Here is an 18,259-nt window from a genome sequence, read left to right as displayed (position 1 = left end):
TAATTCATAACGCAAGAGCAAAATGAGATATCCTGCTGATTTATTCTCTTTAATTTCAACATTAAATTTTTAGTAAGACTATCAACATAATACCCTCCTGTATTTACTTTATTATCTACCCTCTTTGACTATTTGTACAAACTTATAAGTACTGCCATAATTTACAATTTTATGGACTTCCTTCTTATTTTAGTAAAATGATTTTTAATGAAAAAACCTGTAAAAGATAAATTTATGTACAATTTATATAAAAATAAATTAATCTTCATTTGAAACAACAGAGTATTTAGTTTTGGTGTTGGGCGAGTTTGTAATAATTATTTTAAATTTGATGCAATATTATTTAATAAATAAATTTTGAAGTGAAGAGAAACAAATTTATTTGTTAATTAAAAAAAAATCTTTTAAATAATTAAGTTATTTTTTACTAAGAACAAAATCCCGTTTCTCTTTACTTTCCTGGTTGTCTTCTAGATTTGTTTTTCATTTTTGTTTAAATTACTAAATAAATTTTGCCTCATATTTTCAAACTATTAATACATTTTCCATACTTTTCCAATGTTTATGCATCTTCGGCACATACCAGACTGGATATTTTAAATTTTTGTAACTCACCCATCAGCTTCTTCACTTCTTGCTGGCTGATGAACAGGTTGAAGTGCGAGTACGCCGGTCGCACCGCCGTCACCAAGCACAGCCACATGGACAAAATCCAGGCAACCCAGGTGCCCGCCATGCCGCGGTTCTGGGTTCCCAACACTCCAAAACGCCCCAAAAGCAAAGTTCAGAGGCCCACGGGCCGTGCCGACATTTCTCTCTCTCGTCTTCGGCTCCTCCGCGTGCAATCAACGTGAAGGCAATCGCAGCTGCCGAGCACAACTGAACGGAGGCTCGACCGGCGCACAGTGGCGAGGGCTGCATGCCAGGCAGGGCGCGGGACACGCACGCGCCCACCCCCGACTCGCGCACAACTCCAAAGAACTCCCTCAAAGTGCTCCAAACGACACCGAGTTGAAATGGTTACAAGCAAAGTTCAATAAAAATGTTACAAAATCTAAAACCTTCATTACTTTTTTAAAAACTATAAATTATTGTAATAATTATTATCTTAATTTATGCGTGGATCATTATTTTTACTTCACGTCTAGTAAATTTCTATTAGCGACCGGATCATATTTTTAGCTTATTTGTTGAATTTAAAAAAAAAATCTGATAAATATCAAAATATTTTTGAAGTAAAAATTAACAAATCACCTAAAACCACCTATTCCGCAGAAATTTGTACACCGAATTTAAATGTACCAAATTTAAACAATTTTTCACTGATTTGAGAAGATGAAAACAAATTTTCCCTGAAAAATCCTAATTCAACAATTTTCGCACTTTTAATTTCACCTAAAATCATTTTAAACAATTTCATCTAAAACTGCGTGTGTAACATAAATTTCATATCATAAAAATACAGTGTTTACCACATATTTCAGCTGAAAAACATCACCTATTTTAAAAGAGCTTAAATCACCTATTTTTCCCAAGCTTGATATTTTGTGTGTTTTTTAGCGTTAACTGAAAAAAGAAATGAATTATTTAGTTGAATATCAAGTTAATTGGTGTTTCACAAAGCCATCTCTATCTATAGCTTAATACATCATAAAAATATTCAAAAAAAATTTTTGTTTCTATTACCTATTGTATGTTTCAAATATTATCTCCTCTCCTAACAGTCCTAACTATCAATGGCTGCATTTTTCTTGCACTTATTTCGCTTTGCAATTCACTTTGAGATATGTTTTTTTAAATTTAAAATAATTTGTTCCATTTTGTTTCTAAATTGAATTTGAATTGACGGTAATGAATTTCAGAATCTATCTTTAAGAATCTACCCATCAGATCTTGATGGTATATTTTTTTTCTTCGAATCAATCTTTTGCTATTTTTAACTTTTTCACGCGACGTGCTTCTGCTGACCTGCAGAATAGATTGAATGGGAAGATCTGCAGAGTCAGCGGTAGCAAAAACAAATCATCGTAAATGCCGCCGTCCGCCTGGCTCCAATTATGATAAAAGCACCAGTGCAGAGCAAGAGCGGCGTCGCACATCTCTATACGCCGCTCTTGATGTGCATGCGCGCGGCACTATTTGTTTTGGCCTGCATAATTAATGAAATTATTAAAGTGAATGATCGATCTGCATGCCAGAGAGATACTGTGCCCGGGTCCGAAGGGATGCAAGGAGGGAGTCGCAGCTAGAAAGCACTTTAATTGTGCATTCTGCGCTCGCACGGCCTAATGAGGCCTTTATTAATTGGATGCGGTAACGCACCGCTGGCTGAAACAACAGCAAATGGAGAAACGCGCGGGTCGAAACAGGTCAGCCGGAAACTGTCAAGTGCAGAGCTAAATTGAGTGAATGGGAGATGAGAAAAGAACTGCTAATTAAATCCCATTCTGCAGTGCTCCAGATTTGATGGAAAAAAGGAGGATAAAAAAAAACGCAACTACTACTTTTTATTATTAACGAAAACACAAATGAATAGTCTGTTTGATAAAATTAATTTAATTATATTTATTTCATCTTTCCAAAATATTGCATACAATTTAATCATTGACTAAGCTTTTTCGTTACTTGTCCAGAAAAATTTATTTTTTAATTGCAAGTTATTCAATAAAATTTCTGAATGCTGATCTATTAGCACTTAATTTAAATTAACTCAGAACTCTTTCAGGTTTAAATATCCTAATGGAATTATAAATTTATTTTATTTATAATTCAATTATTGTCCGCAATAAAAAGATAATTTTTGGCTTTACGCTGAATTAATGTTATATTATATTTTTTTTTCTTGAAGCCTGTCAACTTCATTACACGATATGCGTGTTTTCATTTCCTTGTAAGAGGCGTTTTACGACCCAAAACAAGCCCAGTGCCGTGCACTGCGCATTCACTTATTAGAATATTTTCATAAAACCGCACTTTATGTGTTTACGACCGTTTGTTCGGTGCGCGCCTTTGTGTTTAGACGCACTTTACAAGGTGTTTAATCTAAGTAGGTTATATTTATTACGTTTCAGCCGCGCGAGTACACTTTTGTATATGTGTACGTAGCGTCCGTCGGACACGATAATAATAATATCCAATTCAGCAGCGCGTGTGCAGTGCGTATGAACGTGCTCATAAATACTCTTGCAAAGTACACAGCCCTGGCAAGGGAGAAACGGGGGGTGCTACTTTAAAGGTAATAAAAGTTGACGTAAATAGCTTTATATGCAAGAGCGCGGCGGCTCGTAAAATTCGTGTATCAAACGGCGAGGGTTGCAGCGGGAATTTGTTTTTACGGCAATAACAGTAAGAAGCGCAGTTCGCAGAGTCTCCCGACCGACTCTTGGAGTTTTAATTTTCCTCAATAAAGGCGCAGACTATATCAAATTACGACTACATGGGGCCGCGAAGGAAGGGTGAAAGAGCACAACTTTGGCTGCAGACGAGCGAGCGAGCGAGCGAGTGAGATATATGTTCTGCCACTTGCCTATTTGGCCAAATAGACACTCTCAGGGCCTTCTTCCAAGAGGGCTTTTATAACATACTGTATTTAAGAAAGCAAATTAAATTGTTAAACAATTTTTCTTACTATTAATAATTATTTAAAAATTGTTACAATTTACCTTAAATGTTTTTTTATTTATTTATTATATTTTTTTTTAATAAATATTTATAATTAACAGAATATTATTTTTTTTACGGTACAAAGAAACATATTTGGGAATATAAAAAATATATTCGTTATTATTTTACTAAGAGTAAGAATATTAAAAAATGTACAAGAGTGAACTAATGAGTAGAAATTGAATAATTATTCACTTCAGTGCAAATTAAGGGGTCTTCAGTAATACATTTTTGAAAAAATTTCTAGAATTATATGCACTCTAAATAATTGAAAGAAACGCTAAATGAATTGTATTTTTAAGAATATCCTGGATTTAAAAAAAGTCAAATGCTTTTTTCCGCTTTGTTCAAAGTATCTCTTGGCTAGCAACCCTACGTAATCGAAGGCCCCGTTTCTGATGCTCCTCCACTACATTAGTTGGTTATTCACCCCTCAGTGCGCTCTGCTCGCTGCAATCACATTTTACGAGTTGTCAGACGCGGTGTTTTCAAAGCGACGGCGGCCGGGGTCAATCGCAGCGAGAATTGCGAGAGTGTGTTCGCCGTCGCCGGCTTTATGTTCTCTGCAACCTAGTATCAATTTTTATTTTTTACATTATGTACCTTTCCTTCTGGGTTAAATGAGCCGGAATTATTTCTGTTTATATCGCATGCGTCAGCGACTCGAAGAAAGAATAAGAAAGAAAGACGTTCTTGATATGAAGAAAAAAGACCAACTTCTTTATGGCGCCCACATTCTGACTTCATTATTTTTTATTTGGCCTCCTTAGCAGTTGCAGTTTTCATAAAAGTTCATTTCAACTCGTAACATTTGATATTTGATTTCGTTGTTTTTGTATGATGAGCACCCTCACTCTCCTTATGCGTGGCGAGGCGCTTCTCGGGAAAACAAGCTAATTAATTTTAAGCACGGCAAACATAATTAGGCAGAAATGGCAAAAGGGGCTACGACTACTGCGTTTGGTTACAGCGGGGAAGCACGAGATTTGTAAAATTAATTATTCCTTTAGGGTTTAAATTTATGATATCAATTTAAGCTCTCAAGATGCGTTTTATGCGTAAACCTACCTATTTTTAGACTGTACTTTAACCTTTATGATATCACCTCCGTAAACTTTGAGTGGCATTTCCGCGAAATATTTGGTGACGCGCAGTGAACAAAATAAGTGAAGCAGAAACCCCCTGTGGTATTATAGCAACGAAGAGAACGTTGACATTTAATCATTATGTATGTCAGCTTTTGCCCTTTTCCTTAAAATCACGGATCAAATTATGAAAAGTATTGCAAAATGCTACTATTTTAATTTTTTAACTGCAGATTACCGATTTTTAGTGGTTTGGTTATGCTTGGAGAATTTTTATTTGAAGATATAATTACAAAAATTTGGAGACAGAGATTATAATTGTTTATGAAAAGGCTGTTTTAGAAGTGAAATAGATTTAATTTTGGTATTTAAAAAAAAAAGGTGGTAACGGTTGAATTTTGTCAAAATAAATTAATGTGCATTTTAGCTCTTTTATAAATTATTAATTACTTTAACAATTAGACAATTTAGACAATAAAAAAGGAAGCGACCTCTTAAAAAAATTTCAATACAATTCCAAATGAGCTTTATAAAATAAACAAGTGTGAATCGTTGGTGAGTGGGACCTCTGGTGCTCATTTAAGAGAGGCGTATATCATTCTGGCCTGTGACCTCACAGACTTATTGTTAGTCAGCTGAGTCAAACGGAGGCTTGTATTGGGATAACATGCGTGTCTGACTGCCCTGTTTAAAAATTCGCTCTGCTGTGGTAAGAAAAACACAATTCTTTATAAAAAATTATTTTTGGTTTTAGCTGAAAAATTAAATCATTTTAGGTTTTTTATAAAAAATGTTTCACTTGCTGATGTTTTGCGCTCTTTTTGTGATTGGTTCGACCATTCCTCACACAAATTCGGATGAGAGGAAACAAATAAGTCCAAACTGCACATCATTAGGTACTAATATAAAGATAAATTCGATAAAAAGAAAAATAATTAAAAAAATCATTTTTAGAAATATCAAATAAATGTTCGGGAAACTTCACTCAGCAAATTGGAATTGAAGGCTTGGAGTGCACTATCGAAAGTTTCGCCTACCCAGACAATTTCCTCAGTATGAAATCAGGGTGGTGGTACAAGTACGCAATTTTGGAGAAAGGCAACCCACGCAGAGACACTAGTTGGAACTGGAGAGCCGTGTGGCAAATTTCGACCGTAGACGTAGAGGGTGAGAAACTTTTCCTCCTCAAAGATCAAAAGAACAACAGGTAAAAAAAAATCCACCGGTATTTTTGCTTGACGCACGCTGCATTTACACAGGTACTTGTCGTTCAACAAGCTCATATACAACTACTTGAGGGGTGAGAGCAACCCCAGGATGATGGACAACTTGTGGAAGATTGCGAGGGTTAGTGCGAGCAGAGAGAGCGTGACGCTTCAAAGGCACCTGACGCCTCGTGAATATTTGCACGCCTCTTGGAGAGTCAAAGGCGACGAGCGCCAGTTAGAGATGCACGAGGAACCCCACGCCGACGCGGACCAGTGGCTCATTCATTGCAGCGGCTAGTGAATAAAAAAATAAAAATTAAATTTTTTTTAAATTTATTTCCATAATTTATAATCATTGGCAAAATGTGATAATATCTTCTCTATGTTTTGATGTTTTTGTAATTTGTCTTTTTGACCGAATCCGGCTTGAGCATGGCGTGTTCAGTGTCACGCTCATGAGAAGATAGCCTTTGGCCTCCTATTGCTAAAGGTCTCGGATTACGCGCAGCTATCATGATGCGAAATGCGGAGTTGATGAGCTGTTTGGAGAGGCGCTTTGGCCTGGCTTGTTCACAACATACAAATTGAAATCGCGATTGAAGGACCAGTAATGAAGTGAGTCTAAATAATATATTTTATCAAAAACGTTTTACCATAAAAACATTGCAATGTCAAAAAAGTTTGAGTTTAATTAAATTAAAATATTATTTACAATTCAACCTTCCCTTCAAAATATCAATCTAATTTTAAATCAATATAAAATTTTTGTAATAAATCAAAAGCAATTCTCAATAAAATAAAAATAAAAATATATGTTTTGAAATCAAATAAAGTTCGTTTTTTTTAATATTTATTTTTAAGTTATATTAGTAGTATAAGATTTGTGCATAAAAAATTTAATATGATCTTCATTCTTCTATGAATATTTCCTTTTGCCCATGCAATTGAGTATTTCACTTTTAATAATTCTAAAAGGTGTAAAAGTTTAATAAGCTCTACTCACTATCAGTGTACCTAAATTAATAAAAATAACTTTTGCTGGGAAAAACATTCACACGACTAACTTCGGTAATTCCTAAATATATCCATGATGCATAAAAATTTCTTGTTAATATTCTTCTAAATAAAATGATATTGAAAAAAAAATAAACTAAATAGAGCAAAGTATACTGCTGGGGTGTTCTTTTCCAAACCCAAATCGGGGCGCACACACGCGCGGTTGACAGTAAACACAAAATAAATTGTCCGCTCTCAACCATTAGGTCCCTTCTGGTGGTGGTGGTCGCTGTGATTGTCAACTCGGAGGCCGCCGTCCCAACGGGCGAGAGCTGCGAAATCAAGAGCGCCGCATTCAGCGACTATCTGTACTTGTCGGCCGGCTGGGTGAGCCAGAATCCAATTTTGTGGCCGGTCAGGCCTCAATTGGCCAGCAGGCGGAAAATGCACGGAAAGTGGCGTATCGAGGCCAAGGAGAATCGCGGAAAGACGTTTTACCGACTGTGGAACCACGGCGCAGAAACGTTTTTGGTGGCCAAGGGAGACGGCGTTGGAACGAGGAAGACCTCAGGTGGAAAGGACAGCGACCTGCTGTGGAAGATCGAAGCGCTGGGTGCCAGCGAAGGTGCCACTTTGTCGCAGGACGGAGAATTTTTGGTCGCCAAAGAGGACAAGGCGGGAGAGGAAAGGGAACTGAAAATGGGGCCCAGATCTAATAAGAAATCAGCAAAGTGGGTTATAAACTGCTAAAAAAAATACAGTTAAAAATGTAAGGAAAATTAATTTTTTTTTCTAATTCACAGAGGTTTGAAATCAAATTGAAATAAATCGTTACAACTTATAATGAAATTTTTTGTATTTTTTAAGTAGTAATATTTTGTTTAATTAATTAAAAAATTTAAAAAACATCATAAATTATAATTTTATACTTTGTATTTTGTTTTTAATTCTTGGCATCATTGATCAAAATGCTATTCTGGTCGTAGTATCAATTTCTGACTTCTGAGTGGTATATTTTACAGCAGTTCAAAACTTGGAAGATTTAAAAAAAATTGCGCATTGGTGGTTATGATTTTCATTTAGTGTTGTTAACCGACTTTATAAAAATTCAACATCTCGTTTTTTTCTTAATAAATTATATAATATTTTAAGCTGCAACTCTATCATTTTTTTCCCGCAAAAAAAAATATCATCTAGATACAAACAAAAGCAGAGTTTGATCATTATTTACGTTACTAACAATGAAAAATATCGACCTCTATTTCTCAAATTGATCTTTTGCTTTTGACCTGTCCCAGTTAACGGCGACTGATAAAAGATAAAAGTGCCTTTCTCGACTTTGATTTTGCATACTGGAGGACATTCGGCACCATGAAGTCGGTCTTGCCTCACATTGCCGTGGTGCTTTTTTCTCTCTCTTGGGCCGTCCACGGCCAGGGCTATAATGTAAATAGCGGAAATTTTCCTCCGCTACCAACTGCCAGGACGACCCCATTCCCTAGATCCGGTTTAACTACCAAGCAATATTATTACGACCAAAGGGCCCCTGCCGGTGCCGCTCATGCCATCACCGACAGTCCGTTGGCTGGAAAACATCTACCTGCAAACACTGTTTCTGCGGTCCACGGATCTGAATGCACAATTTTCAGGTAATTTTTAAGCATAATTTTCATAATAATTTATGTTATATTGATAATTTTATATCATTTAATATTTATAAATAAAATGACTTAAAAAATTAATTTACAATTGAAAAGTACCAGCAATGGAATAAATTATATAAAAAAATGAATTTAGTGACGCCTACCCTGACCAGTACCTGACGATGGCCTCCGGCTACTTCCACTACTACCCTGAGCTGAAAAAGGGCAACCCGAAGGCAGTTGCCGGCAGCTGGGACTGGACAGGTGTTTGGAAGATCACCTATCTCACTGTCCAGGGCCGCACGCACTTCCAACTTTTCAACCTGGGCACCAACAACTACCTGACCTTCAACGAAACTAAACACGAATTCGTCAGAGGCACCACCAAAGCCGATTACGTGGCCAACCTGTGGGACATCACCGAGCACTTCAAAGCGGGCGGCCCCTCTTACAAGACCATCCAGCACTCGCAGCCACCCAAAGGGTACCTGCACGCCCTGACCAGTAACAAGAAGTCTGACACCAGGCCTGTTGGAATTTTGGCGCTGCAGCCTGGCAAGGACATTTATCACTGGAAGGTTACTTGTGGAACGTAAAATGATCTTTCAGAAGGAAAAACAAAAATTGTAGTCAAAATTTTTAAATAAAATTGAAATTTTTTTATAATTAAATTTGTATTACTTTTAATTGCTGTATGTCAACAAATATTATTATACAAAGTCATACATTTTTTTTGTGAGAGCACTAATTTGATTTATTATTATTGAGGAAAATAAATAAATTTATTAAGACAGAGAAAAGTGGTGCTCGAAAATGAACTATTGAACTTTGCTGACGCGTAGTTTATCAAAAGCACAGTGATAATGGGAAAAACCGAGCGTGGCCGTCTCTCGGTTTGGTCTGTGTTAATATGAAAATGTCTTCGGCAATATCAGTGGTAATTTTAGCTCTCCTCTCTGTCGCTCACGGCCACAGGGTTTACCAGCCTGAGAGATCACGTCTTACTGTGACCACGCCAGCAGAAGATGATTATTACGATGATTCGGCCAGTGAAGGAATTTCACAAGTTGTAACTGAAAATTCTATTCGTGGACAATCTTTGCCACCTGCTACTGAAATCAACACATATGGATTCGAGTGCACTATATTCAGGTTGGATAAATAGAAGTGGTTTTAATAAATATTTATCATTTAAGATTATCTGTACCCTTATAACTGATAGTTTCCACAAATAAGTTATGTTGAAATATGATAATTAAACGTTAAATTTATTTTATTAAATAAAGATCAGCGGATCTCAGTGGTACCATCCGACTCGCAATAAAATCTCGTGACGTCATATAACTCAAAAGAGAGGGGGACTTTAACAGAAATAATGAAATAAATAATGCTTGTTTCTTCATCAATTTCTTTTTCAACTTTTTTTTAAAAGGAGCTTCAAAATAATATAAATAATTTTTAAAAAAAAGTTTTACAATTGTCATTAAAAAATAATCATATTCACTATTCTTATAATTATTTTTTGGTCTCGAAGGTAAATAAAAAATAATAATTTTTCGATTTTGATTTGCAGCGCGGCTTACCCTGACCAATACCTGACAATGGAGTCAGGCTTTTTCCATTATTTCCCAAAACTGAAAAAAGGAACCCCAAGACCGAGGGATGAGGCTTGGGACTGGAGTGGCATCTGGAAGGTCAACCGCCTTGACTTCTTAGGGGACACGCATTTTCAATTTTGGAATCACGGCACCGAGACTTTCATGACTTACAACGCGACTCGTTATTCTTTCGTTCGGGGAACCGGACGAGCACACGATGTGGACAACCTGTGGGACGTAAATGTCATTCAGCAAACCAACGGCACCATCACGACAATTCAGCACGCACAACACCCGAACGGGCATTTGCACGCGAGGACTTCTTCAGAAGGAAGCAAAAGCAAGAGGCCGGTCGGTATTTTTGTTCCTCCGGAGGCAAACAAGGACATTTACCACTGGAAAATAAATTGCGCGTCATCTAAGAAAGGAGGAGTTTGATTAAATTTAAATCAAAATATTATATATCAATTACCAAAATAAATAATATTTGTCATGAAAACAATTTTTTTTATTTTGATTACATAATCTTAAACTAGAAATTTCCTTCCGAGCGTCATGAACTTTACAAGCATGGGGATTCGTCCAAACCGAGGGGGCACATCAATGACACATATATTATTTCGTGATGATGTTATGTAACTGCATAGCCTACAAAAGCAGCATTCGCTCGCGGTGATCATTCAATCTATCCGCAGTTATGGCGCACATTACTCCGAGTTTTCTTCTCGCTCTTGCACTTGCAGTCACTTTGCAAGTGTGTGGTTCTTTGGCTGATAGCAACCTAGTAACTGAACTCAAGGCGCTTGATGACTGCACAATTTACAGGTAAATTTAAATTTTAGTTTTCATAATTGTAAAAAAAAAAATGTAATATTGGCAGAAATTGATTACATAACTGATTTTTAAAGGACCATTTTTATTTTTTTCACTTTTCCTTAAAAAATTTAAAAAAATCTTATAACAATAATCATTATTTTTATTTACAGTGTCAGGCACCCTGAATTCTACTTATCCCTTTACTGCCCTCTTCGAGTGAACTACAGACTGCAACTCAGGAAAGGAAACCCCCGCGAGTCCGATGATGGCAAATCGACCAGCGGCCGTTGGAAAATCAACATTCAGGAAAACACATCCTCTGGCAATAATACCCGTGTCCAGCTGTGGAATTACTTTGCCGAGCGCAACCTCGAGTACTACGAATCGGAAAACGTCATTTCCACTAAAGTGGGCTACAGAAGGTGGTCGTCCGATGGCAAAAACAACTGGCTCGTTAATATTAAATCAGGTGGATTGACCAGCGAGGGCATCGTCACTCCCATTCGACTTGACTTTTCTCCTGACCAGTACCTGCACGCTGCCAATGATGAGGACATTACTATAAAGGACACTGTTGTTGACAACACTGGCTTATGGCGAGTCTCGTGCAAAAAGCAGGAATGATTTAATTATTTGTTACTTTGGCATAAATGAAAAAGTTTTATCAGCTGTATATGTGAGGAAATTGTATATTATTTAGTACAAATCTGGTACAAATAAAGAGAAAAGTAATTTAAAAAACTAGATAGACAAAAAGACTTATTGGTTTTTTTAAACACTTAAATTTAGAGGTAAAAGGAATTGGCAAGCAAAACACAATAAATTCGTAATTTTCAATTTTATAACAACTGTATTATTAAATTAAACAACTAGATAGTCATCAACAATAGGATAATGCATTATGCACATTATACTGATGTAATATTGTAAAGTACTTTAATTTTACATTATATATTATTTATTTTTCATTTTTGAGTAAATAAGTTGATTTTTTATTAGTTGAATTATTTTTATTATTCACGGGTATTCCAAGGGCCAAACGGTTATCAAAAATAAGTTTGTATATACAGTGACATATGACACTGAAGACTGAGCTTTAAATAAGAATAACAGCCCCGTGACTGCCACACAAACGTTCTGAAAGATATGGCACAATCATCATGGAGCGTTTTTCTCTGCTTGGCATTGGCTGCTTTGCTGCAAACTTGGATAATCCCTGCATTTGGCGATGAAGTAGTCCAAACAGACTGCACAATATCCAGGTATAGTGAAATTTAACAATTAAATATTTGGTTATAATCAATCGCTATTTATAATTTTTTCCATTTGTTTGTTTTATTTATCAATAGAAATTGAAATTTAATAAATTTATAAAATATACAAAAACTTTAATTTTTACTAAAATTTAATTACTGAAAAGTTCATTTACTAATAACGCTTTTATTTTAGTGTGAAATACCCAGATGCTTACCTCACACTTGAAGACAATTTTAGAAATTATCTTCTCAAGCTTTCGAATGGCGAGCAAAATACACCTGCCATGTTGTGGAATGTCCACCTTATAAGCTCAAATGATGCATCATCAGGCGTAAAATTTTATAATAAAAAAGTGGAGAAATTTTTGGAGTACTGCAATGCAGGAAAATTTCTTGGATACACAAGATGGGCAATGACAAAAAATGTTTGGACACTGAATGTCACAAATACTGGGAGTTCTAGCAAATTTCAGACTTCGCTCCAGCTAACAGATAGTGACGATAAACTTTATTTGCATACATCATTTAGCGAGAACCAGCTGGAAGCTCGTAGCAAGCTCAGTGAAGATGGCTTTTGGTTGATTAATTGTTAAATTGCTGCGTATAATATATATGGATTGCGCATAACATAGATTTGAAGGTTTACGTCATATTTTGTACATCAATAAAATTTTTCAATTTTTTCAACTAATATTAATTTTCAATCAAAATTTTTTGACGTGACAATAAAAATTGAAAAACAAAAACTTGGTTTTATTTAGTTGCAAGGTGTCTTTATATTGATTTATCAGAAGGCATTTACAAATCAACAATTTACAGTTTTTTTCTTCAGCGTTGTTAAAAAGCAATATAGCATTTTTCGTACGTCATCAGTCTTCACAATTATTCTATTCAGTTAAATAAAGCTCTGATAATTTCCCCTTTGTAGATCCCCACTTCTGCTGTGTGGCAAATGCCTGTTTTCGTTTCAAAAGGTTATCTCTAAAGATGCTGTAGACTTCGGCTTTTAATAAGACCAGTGGCCTCGTGACTGCTGCACAACTTTTGGGAAGACATGGCACCGCAATCATCACAGAGTATTTTCCTCTTCTTTGCATTGGCTGCATTGCTGCATATGTGTGCAGTCTCAGCATTTACGGCTAATGTTATCCAAAAAGACTGCAGAATATCCAGGTTTCTATAAATATTTATATTAAAAAATACGACTCCAAATTTTTTTGTTACAACATTTTTTTCGAACTTTATATTTTAGTTTGCAGTTTTATGAAATATTAAATTATAATTTTAGTTAATCAGTATCAGTTTTATATCATGCTCAAGTTGTTATTATGCAGTATATAATGTTTTTTTTTATTTTTTTATTGCTAATTATTTTCTCAATTTAACTAAAAATTTGAATACTTTTCAGTGTTGAGTATCCAGATGCGTTCCTCGTCATGTACGACAACTTCAGCAATTTTCTACTTAAACTTTCAAAGGACAAACAAAATACATACGCAAAGTGGAATATCCATCTAAAGAGCTCAAATGATGTCTCTTCAAATGTAAAATTTTTCAATCAAAAGGCGCAGCGCTTTCTGGAGTACAATGACGCAGGATCATTCCTTGGCTACACAAGGTGGTCATCTACGGAAAACATCTGGACATTGAAAATAAAAAATCCAGAAAGTAATAGCGTATTTGTAACCCCACTCCAGTTGACGGAGAGTGACGACGATCTGTATTTGCATGCGTCAAACGGCAAAGATCTGGAAGCTCGGAGCAGGCTCAATAAAGAAGGACATTGGAGATTTAAGTGCTTAGTTAAGTGATTAAACTACGGCCACCTGAGCATTATTAATAAGAAAGAGAGGCAAAGTTTGTTGCGTATTAACATGCCAAAGGTGAAGCCAATCCTTCACATTTTGTAAAATTTATATATAGATTATGGATTATTACTTATATTATCAGGAATAAACATTAACATGAAAATGATTTGTGCTATTTGTTTTTAATTTATTACATTTTTATTGCCCTTTGTTCCCATTATATGAAAATAAAATTTAAATTAAAAAATTAGGCACTGAATAACCGTGCCTAGATACCATACGTCATAATTCTTCACAATAGATCAAACAGTTAATCAACTCAATTGGGATATCTGATGAGCCAACTTTAGACGCTCCAGATTAGTTCGGCCTAGATAATTGGGCGGCGTAGATCACCAGAACAGCATAGTCAAGGGCAGACAAGAGTAAGTTTCTTCTATGTGTTGTAATTTTACAAATAATCAAAATTTTTGCAATTAAAAATGAATGCAATTTTTTATAATTTTTTGACAGCTGTCAAATTAATAATTAATTTTGGATTACCACCAAAATAATTCAATATTATTAAAATATTCGTTTTTAGCGTCGACCTGGATTAAAAAAATATATATATTGAAATTAAAGGGGTAAAATGAACGCAGCTTCAGTTTCCAAAGTTATCTGCTGCCTCCTCTTGATCGCAAAAAGCTCCACCGCCATAGACGACTTTGAGTTCCCTATTGAAGAGCACGAGCAAGTCCCTGTGCCCACCGTGAGCGTTGACCAAAAACTGCCAAATGATAGCTCAAGCAGGATATTTGGGCTCGAGTGCTACATTTCAAACCAGGCGTATCCAAATGAGTATTTGTACATGGTCTCAGGATGGAAGGGTGACTACCCTTTAATGCAGCCAGGGCTTCCGAGGCGACCTTTCGATCAATGGAACTGGAGAGGAATGTGGCTCATCAATGAGGTCACAATTAATGGAGAGGTCAGGCGATTTTTTTGTTTTATTAAAATACAAGGATTTTAATTATATTTTTTAAAATTAACAAATTTTATTACATTAAAAATACTTGAATTTTAGCAGCAAATAATTAATATATTATTTCTCCTAAAAATTTTAGCCGTTTTACCAGTTTTGGAATCACCACTACCACAAGTACCTGAGCTTTAACCCGGGTAGCAGTAAATATGTGAAGGGCAAAAAGGACGGCAGCTCGCTGGACAGTATATGGGGCGTGGGGCAGCGGGGCACCGCTTACTCGATTCATCACTCTAATGGTTACCTGTACGCCATGACCTGGAAGAGCAAAAAGGATAACCGCTTCGTCGGCGTCTTGAATTACAACCCTGACAAGGAAATCTATAACTGGCGCATCAACTGCCGTAATAGTAAAGGGGTTGTCTCGTCTTGATGAGTTAAAAGGTGAAAACCGGATTTAAAACAAATTTATACCTCAATAATAAATAATAGTTTATCGGCCCATGTATATTTTAATATTTTTATTAACACATTCATTTCAATAAAATGTAAAAATTTTAAATTTTCCTATTAATATAAATTTTATTAATTTTTTAAGTCCTACAATTATGTCTTATGTGTGTAATTGCATGCTTTTATCAGCGGAGGGCGTTTTCATATCCTGCTGATATTGAAAACTTTTCCTCCTTTTTGGCCTTCTCGGGATTCCCATCAACTCTCTTAATCCGACGCATACAAGTCATTAGTGGGCGCCTTGCAAAAATGAATTTCTTAAGGAAGCTGCACAAATAGAAATAAGTCTTCCATCGACATCATAGAGGCGATTGCATTTTACTGCTCACGGATTGCGCTCTTCCTTTGACTCCTCTGCTGCAAATCCCCAGGGGCAAGAGGGCCATCCAACAGCAAACCCCGTAAGAGATGAGCAAGAGGAGATGCCGGCAAATTAATCTTTTAGGGGGTTATGCCTCCAAATTGAGCGCTTTAGGAATGCCGGTCTCGAAGTAGCATTCCTTGTACCCGGCCAAAAAGTAATCCAATTCGGAGACGGAGGGGATTTTCGGGCCCAAAAATTCACGGTAAATTGAATCAAAAACCTTTTAAGACTATCAAAGATTATTGAATTACCATGTAAAAAGATTAAACAAGGGGCTGAAAGCTGAAGATCAACAATTAAATTTTAATATATTTATAAAAAAAAGATAAATCGTCTATACATTTTAAATATATTCTATCGGAAAGAAAAATAATTTCCAATGCTTAATTTTTACATTTTCTCAAACTACTCGAGAAATTAAAACTAATGAAGCCCGTATCAAATTTGTCACATAATAAAGCGATGCTGAATAAACGAAAAATTTTTCATAAAAATAATATATGTGTCCTGTCAGCAGAGATGAGTTTGTCAAGTTGAGTGAAACTTTTTACAATTGAAAAGCAAACACAACCGCATGACACATCAGCCCTCATTAAGTCGTTGTGGAAACTAATAACTCACGTCACGTGTGTCGGTAACTAAAGCGTGCACTGTGTACATTAATGATCAAGAAACCCAACACTCAAAATGCTTGCTTGCTTAGTCGGAATCAAATGCAGCCAGGAGCTGTTGATTTTCTGGCAACATCTGCCAAAAAGGGAGACGCGCGTATCGAATTGCAGCATCAGCATAGGCTAATCACCCTTCATTCGCATGCGGGCCGCCGCAAAGCTAATTCAGCGTGAGTTCCAGCGCCCGTGTTTATTTACTTTCTTTTGTTAACAAAGCGCCAGCTGAGCTAATTACCCCCGTTTTCGACTTTTTGGCGATGGGGACGCGTTTTGTGGGAGCAGTGACATGAGGCACGAATATCTGTTCTTTGATGCCTAGTTCCGTGATGAAATGAAAAGAAATGTGTGTAATTTAATAATTGAATAATTGTTATTTTTTTTTGTGAAGTAAATATTACCAACGGACAGTACAGAACACCAATCTGAAGTATTATTATAAATTAGACTATTGTCATCAATATCTTATTTCTTCAAAATTGCAAATGCATGAAGGGCCAAGATAACTTTTTGTCATTCAAAGGATTAAGTAAATGACACATTTTTATTCATATATACTTTCTTAAAATTAATTCAATAAACACATGTATGAAATAACATAATTATGTTTCAAATTTTATGTACAAACAATAATAATTTAAAAAAAATAAATAATGAACAATATATTTAAAGAAAACAAAACAAAATTAAAAAATTTCATTGTTAAATTAAATTAAATTATAAATTTTAAAATTTCAATAAAAATAACACTAAAATAAAATGAAATTTTGAGAATTCCCAATCGGCAGCTACTTTTTCAGCTTAATTAACAATTTAAAATTGATTATGTTCATTACAGCAATGCATTTGCTATATTAAATATAATTTCGGCTCAACCGGAAGACTTGATTGAAGCGTCTTTGATTTGAATTACGTCATGGTGCAAACGCGAGTCTCGAGCATCAGCGAGCTTGACATAAATTGAAAGCAACGAGCCCGCAGCGGCAAAAAGCGGCGCGCCATCCACGACTAATCTCTTCACATCAAACGCCCCACGCGCAATTTCACACCCAGGCCGGCGGTCCACGGTGGTCAATTTGAAATAATGGTGAGGCAGAGGGAAAAAGCTGCGGCCGTCTGCAGAGGAAAGAAGGTAGATGCTTGTAATAGGCCTGGTCTCCGAGATTATTTTTCTCCGCCGGAGTAAAAAGCTGTGTGAGAGAGAGTAGGGTCCTTTCTTTCTTTTTTTTTTTCAGATTGCCCGGGTGACGATTGATTAATTTTAAGTGCTGCGGGCCTCGGAAAACACGCCGCGGGTGCGTTCGTTCGCTCTCTCGTCCCGGCAGCACTCTGTGTCGCTCCTTCAGAAAATAATCACAGCAGTTAAATATTATTCCGCTCTTGGAAACAGAGCAGTGCTCGAACCGCGGGAGGAATTTAATCTCGGCAGATTGACAAAGCAGCCTCGAGGACCATTTATCAAGCGACGCGCTTCTTTCCTCTCTCTTGAGAGCCAGCCGGATAGATTGATGCTTTACCCTGCCTCGATTCCCTGCGTAAAAAAAAAGATTCGATGTGCATGCAAATTTCAAGTTGATGGGTTCGGATTTGCGGGACACATTTGGGTCGCTTGATTTGAATAGTCAATTTACTTATAGACCTTAAATTGCCTCTTTTTCTTTAAACAATTTAAATAAC

The 18,259-nt window shown here is 36.0% G+C and overlaps 5 protein-coding genes and 1 long non-coding RNA gene across 9 annotated transcripts in view; 5 read left to right on the top strand and 1 right to left on the bottom strand.

Moving 5' to 3' along the window:
- LOC132200071 (tyrosine-protein kinase RYK-like) overlaps positions 1-858 on the bottom strand; it is a 62,292-nt gene extending 61,434 nt beyond the window's left edge. The window contains exon 1 of the mRNA XM_059625260.1: positions 616-858. Within this exon, the coding sequence (XP_059481243.1) occupies positions 616-736 (121 nt within the window). The 5' untranslated portion in view covers positions 737-858. The remainder of the gene's footprint in view (positions 1-615) is intronic.
- A 4,496-nt stretch (positions 859-5,354) lies between these two features.
- Positions 5,355-8,110, top strand: LOC132200959 (uncharacterized). Of its 3 annotated transcripts, none has more exons than XR_009442223.1 (5): positions 5,355-5,457; positions 5,525-5,644; positions 5,703-5,955; positions 6,008-6,571; positions 7,219-8,110. XR_009442223.1 is itself a non-coding variant. In XM_059626784.1 (5 exons), exons 4-5 carry the CDS (start codon positions 6,567-6,569, stop codon positions 7,700-7,702), a joined length of 489 nt encoding a protein of 162 aa, XP_059482767.1. In that variant the 5' UTR covers positions 5,371-5,457; positions 5,503-5,644; positions 5,703-5,955; positions 6,008-6,566; the 3' UTR covers positions 7,703-8,110. The 3 variants fall into 3 exon arrangements, 1 of the variants encoding a protein (XP_059482767.1); XR_009442222.1 differs by having other exon boundaries at positions 5,363-5,457; positions 5,503-5,644; XM_059626784.1 differs by having other exon boundaries at positions 5,371-5,457; positions 5,503-5,644.
- A 179-nt stretch (positions 8,111-8,289) lies between these two features.
- Positions 8,290-9,266, top strand: LOC132200958 (uncharacterized). The gene is made up of 2 exons (XM_059626783.1): positions 8,290-8,601; positions 8,750-9,266. The coding sequence occupies exons 1-2, from the start codon at positions 8,324-8,326 to the stop codon at positions 9,189-9,191; spliced, it is 720 nt and encodes a 239-aa protein (XP_059482766.1). The 5' UTR covers positions 8,290-8,323; the 3' UTR covers positions 9,192-9,266.
- Positions 9,267-9,461: 195 nt separating this feature from the next.
- On the top strand, positions 9,462-11,753 carry LOC132200831 (uncharacterized). Of its 2 annotated transcripts, XR_009442202.1 has the most exons (3): positions 9,462-9,747; positions 10,169-11,018; positions 11,180-11,753. XR_009442202.1 is itself a non-coding variant. In XM_059626572.1 (2 exons), the coding sequence occupies exons 1-2, from the start codon at positions 10,891-10,893 to the stop codon at positions 11,631-11,633; spliced, it is 582 nt and encodes a 193-aa protein (XP_059482555.1). In that variant the 5' UTR covers positions 10,857-10,890; the 3' UTR covers positions 11,634-11,753. The 2 variants fall into 2 exon arrangements, 1 of the variants encoding a protein (XP_059482555.1); XM_059626572.1 differs by lacking the exon at positions 9,462-9,747 and having other exon boundaries at positions 10,857-11,018.
- A 358-nt stretch (positions 11,754-12,111) lies between these two features.
- Positions 12,112-13,819, top strand: LOC132200832 (uncharacterized). The gene is made up of 3 exons (XR_009442203.1): positions 12,112-12,271; positions 12,459-13,438; positions 13,674-13,819. It is a non-coding gene; the product is annotated as an uncharacterized LOC132200832 (long non-coding RNA).
- Positions 13,820-14,704: 885 nt separating this feature from the next.
- LOC132201732 (uncharacterized) lies at positions 14,705-15,605 on the top strand. The gene is made up of 2 exons (XM_059628159.1): positions 14,705-15,043; positions 15,180-15,605. Exons 1-2 carry the CDS (start codon positions 14,705-14,707, stop codon positions 15,468-15,470), a joined length of 630 nt encoding a protein of 209 aa, XP_059484142.1. The 3' UTR covers positions 15,471-15,605.
- The last annotated feature ends 2,654 nt before the right edge of the window (positions 15,606-18,259 follow it).

Source organism: Neocloeon triangulifer, unplaced genomic scaffold (assembly GCF_031216515.1).
Source record: "Neocloeon triangulifer isolate White Clay Creek 2 clone unplaced genomic scaffold, ASM3121651v1 ptg000014l, whole genome shotgun sequence".
Lineage (NCBI taxonomy): Eukaryota > Metazoa > Arthropoda > Insecta > Ephemeroptera > Baetidae > Neocloeon > Neocloeon triangulifer.
Note: the sequence above shows the minus strand (reverse complement) of the source record. Positions and strands in the feature narration are given on the sequence as shown.